Source organism: Simochromis diagramma, unplaced genomic scaffold (genome assembly GCF_900408965.1).
Source record: "Simochromis diagramma unplaced genomic scaffold, fSimDia1.1 OVJJ01000477.1, whole genome shotgun sequence".
NCBI classification, from domain to species: Eukaryota; Metazoa; Chordata; class Actinopteri; order Cichliformes; family Cichlidae; genus Simochromis; species Simochromis diagramma.
In genome coordinates, this window is record NW_024387300.1 from 14916 (window position 1) to 18899 (window position 3984).

General features: G+C 42.1%; 1 protein-coding gene across 1 annotated transcript; it reads right to left on the minus strand.

Annotated features, from left to right (window-relative positions):
- Positions 1-1508: 1508 nt before the first annotated feature.
- On the minus strand, positions 1509-3295 carry LOC120716553 (integumentary mucin C.1-like; the record flags this gene model as incomplete). Its single annotated transcript, XM_040004082.1, has 5 exons — positions 2938-3295; positions 2615-2719; positions 2343-2510; positions 2106-2222; positions 1509-1808 (listed from the first exon to the last, which is right to left on the minus strand). Coding segments are annotated over exons 1-5 (739 nt in total), but the record flags the coding sequence as incomplete, so codon positions are not given.
- Positions 3296-3984: the final 689 nt, after the last annotated feature.

Sequence of the window (3984 nt, forward strand, 5' to 3'; positions counted from 1 at the left end):
AGTCTGGTTCAACAAGACTCTATCACCTCTTTTCATTGACTTTACTTTAACAGTGGTTTGTAAACACAAGATCAATATCCAAAAGGTTTTTGAGTCTTGTTAAAGCATCATATGTTCTTTTGTTTGTCTTTGTGTTATTCGGGACTTTAATGAAAGGTAAAGAGAAGGAGTCCAAGCAGCAGATGGATCATTCCCAGTCTGATAGAACAAGCGTCACTTTTGGTTGTGGAGGCAGTTGTTGCAGTTGATGTAGCAGTTGTAGCTGCAGAGCTTGTAGTTGTGGCGGTGGTTGTAGTTGTAGTTGGGGTGGTGGTTGTAGTTGTAGTTGGGGTGGTGGTTGTAGTTGTGGCGGTGGTTGTAGTTGTAGTTGGGGTGGTGGTTGTGGTTGTAGTTGTGGCAGTGGTTGTAGTTGTAGTTGGGGTGGTGGTTGTAGTTGTGGCGGTGGTTGTAGTTGGGGTGGTGGTTGTAGTTGTAGTTGGGGTGGTGGTTGTAGTTGTAGTTGGGGTGGTGGTTGTAGTTGTGGCGGTGGTTGTAGTTGTAGTTGGGGTGGTGGTTGTAGTTGTAGTTGGGGTGGTGGTTGTAGTTGTGGCGGTGGTTGTAGTTGGGGTGGTGGTTGTAGTTGTAGTTGGGGTGGTGGTTGTAGTTGTAGTTGGGGTGGTGGTTGTAGTTGTAGTTGGGGTGGTGGTTGTAGTTGTAGTTGGGGTGGTGGTTGTAGTTGTAGCTGGGGTGGTGGTTGTAGTTGTAGTTGGGGTGGTGGTTGTAGTTGTGGCAGTGGTTGTAGTTGTAGTTGTGGCGGTGGTTGTAGTTGTAGTTGGGGTGGTGGTTGTAGTTGTAGTTGGGGTGGTGGTTGTAGTTGGGGTAGTTGTTGTAGTTGTGGCAGTGGTTGTAGTTGTAGCTGGGGTGGTGGTTGTAGTTGTAGTTGGGGTGGTGGTTGTAGTTGTAGTTGGGGTGGTGGTTGTAGTTGTGGCAGTAGTTGTGGTTGTAGTTGGGGTAGTGGTTGTAGTTGTAGCTGGGGTGGTGGTTGTAGTTGTAGTTGGGGTGGTGGTTGTAGTTGTGGCAGTGGTTGTAGTTGTAGTTGGGGTGGTGGTTGTAGTTGTAGTTGGGGTGGTGGTTGTAGTTGTGGCAGTAGTTGTGGTTGTAGTTGGGGCAGTGGTTGTAGTTGTGGCAGTGGTTGTAGTTGTAGTTGGGGTAGTGGTTGTAGTTGTAGTTGGGGTGGTGGTTGTAGTTGTAGTTGGGGTGGTGGTTGTAGTTGTAGTTGGGGTGGTGGTTGTAGTTGTAGTTGGGGTGGTGGTTGTAGTTGTAGTTGGGGTGGTGGTTGTAGTTGTGGCAGTAGTTGTGGTTGTAGTTGGGGTAGTGGTTGTAGTTGTAGCTGGGGTGGTGGTTGTAGTTGTAGTTGGGGTGGTGGTTGTAGTTGTGGCAGTGGTTGTAGTTGTAGTTGGGGTGGTGGTTGTAGTTGTAGATGGGGTGGTGGTTGTAGTTGTGGCAGTAGTTGTGGTTGTAGTTGGGGCAGTGGTTGTAGTTGTGGCAGTGGTTGTAGTTTGTAGTTGGGGTAGTGGTTGTAGTTGTAGTTGGGGTGGTGGTTGTAGTTGTAGTTGGGGTGGTGGTTGTAGTTGGGGCAGTGGTTGTAGTTGTAGTTGGGGGGAAGGTTGTAGTTGGGGCAGCAGTTGTAGTTGGTGCTGCAGAACAGGCAACACCTGATACTGTACCAACGCTCTGCATGAAAGGTAGAGAACCCAGGCTTGAAGCAGCTGCACACAGGTTTGCAGATGCGCAGCCGTAACCTGGATACGTGCTGGTGCCGCTTTTGACTGCAGATGAAAAAGAAGAATTTCAGGATTTGTTTCAATTTGGCTACTTTCCAGGAAGCTTAATATATTTCATGCAAAAAACAACTTAACAGCTTTTTAAAACGTGTATGTGTTTGTCTGACTTCCAGGCTTGAAATTTAAAATCTTATCACAGTAACTTTCACACCCAAGGATAACATTTAGTATAAATTAGGGTAAAAGTTTCAGCTCTTTTATATGTCAGATGTATCACAAAAAAATTTGAAATCATCTATGATTGAAAACTGATGACAAAACTGATACAACATAAAGACTTACTGATTGATCGGAAGCATTGGTTCTCCACTCCCTGACACTGTAATATGGAGGAGCACTGACCAGTGGAAGGGTCACAAAAGTTGCATACTCCACCATTATTTGACTGAGAAGCAGGATCTGAAACAGAAAAGGAGGACATTTCATTTCAGAACAGAGACTCTTACAACATCAGATTATTGTTTTTATTTCTTTATATTATTATTTTGTCTTCAATGAGCAACGTAGTATTTAACTTACTTGGTAGAGTTGCTGAGTTGCAGTCATCTGTGTTGCAGCATTGAGCAGAAGCCAGAGCACTTTGAAATCCCAGGTCGACTGAAAATGTCTGAGAAGTTACAGCTGGACACAGAGAGGAAGTTGCACATGCCTTGTAGATTTGTGTTGTCGGAGTTCCAGATGAAGTAGCTACAAATTCAAAGTGCAGTTTGTTAATGTTGATGGAACACAAATAGCTTCACAGGGGATGTAATTTGGTGAAAATATGAAATATGATATGAAGAAAACATTACCTAGAATGGTAGCTGTAACACACATTGGTTCCGATGAGGAGCATGGAAGTAGTGCTGTGCTTGAACATGCTGAATTTGTGCAGGTTTGGCACTGGAGGGCTCCAGCTGCAATCAGGAGAGAAACACAAAAATGATCATCACAATTTAAATATATAGCAAATATGAGATGTTCTGAAAGTTCATATTGGGTTACGGCAGGTTACAGTCGAGTCAATTCTACTCACTAACTTTGGGGAAAAAAATTACAATGTAAGATTTAAATAAAAGATTTAAAGCTTTAAATTAGACTCTCTTCTACCTGCAGGTGAAATGAGTGTAGTTACCTGTGGTGGAGAGTGCCCAGAGAAGAAACAGAGAAAACAGCAGCTTCATTGTGATGAACAGGTCAGTTCTGCAGATTAGTTTGCCTGGACTGTGATACTAAAGCTGAGGAGCAGCACTGCACTTTATATACTGAACAGGTGACCTCACAATTGCATGTGTTCACATTTTTACAGCATGACCATTCATGCAATTAACTCTTCTTTTGTCAAATCATTATGTCACAGCACCTTACCACACCTTTCCTCTTCAATTCAACAACAAGTATTCGTGCATCACAAAAAACACAGGAATTCTTTTTTACATTATTAAGTTTTTAACAAATGTGAATGACCTTGCGTCTTGTGTCATTAAGCCATCATCTTTAATTTTGACGTTGAAACCATAATTGACGTTTTGTTGAGACAATTCAATTTATTTATAACAGCTGACACTTCCAAATAAAATCAGGACCAAATGTTATGAAACAACCCTGGAATAACTTTTCTACAACTGATGAAGATCAAGCCTAAATGCTTTACATTAAGTGTTGTCCACTACATATACTACTAATGATAAATGGTGTCTAAATAGATCAGGGGTTATCAACTACATTTGTCCAAGGACAGAATTTTATCAGCACAACACTGTGAGGACCAGATGCTCTCATAAAGTAACTAAAGTAACATAAACATAACATCAAGTAACTCACATTACCTGTAAGCCACTAGAGAGCGACTGCAATATTTTAGGCTTCATATTTGTGAGGCTAATAATGCACACAGTGCTTTAGTTTGTGGAGTTGGCCTGAATATATTACATGCATGAAAAAGTGTCATTTCTCAAGAGCCTTAAGTGTTGTGCAAACAAAATTCATCCTAATGTTTTTCAAACTTGAAGAATAATTGTGGTCTTTTGCTGCTGTTTGGTAAATTTTGCTTGGAGCCTGCAGAAACTTGCAGTTTTGGAATCTGTGCTTTCTGAGTGAACTCTGGCGATTCTGTGGAAACAGGCAGAAGTGTTTAACAGGTTAAGTAGAAAGTTAATGCAGAAAACCATAGCTTTAATGA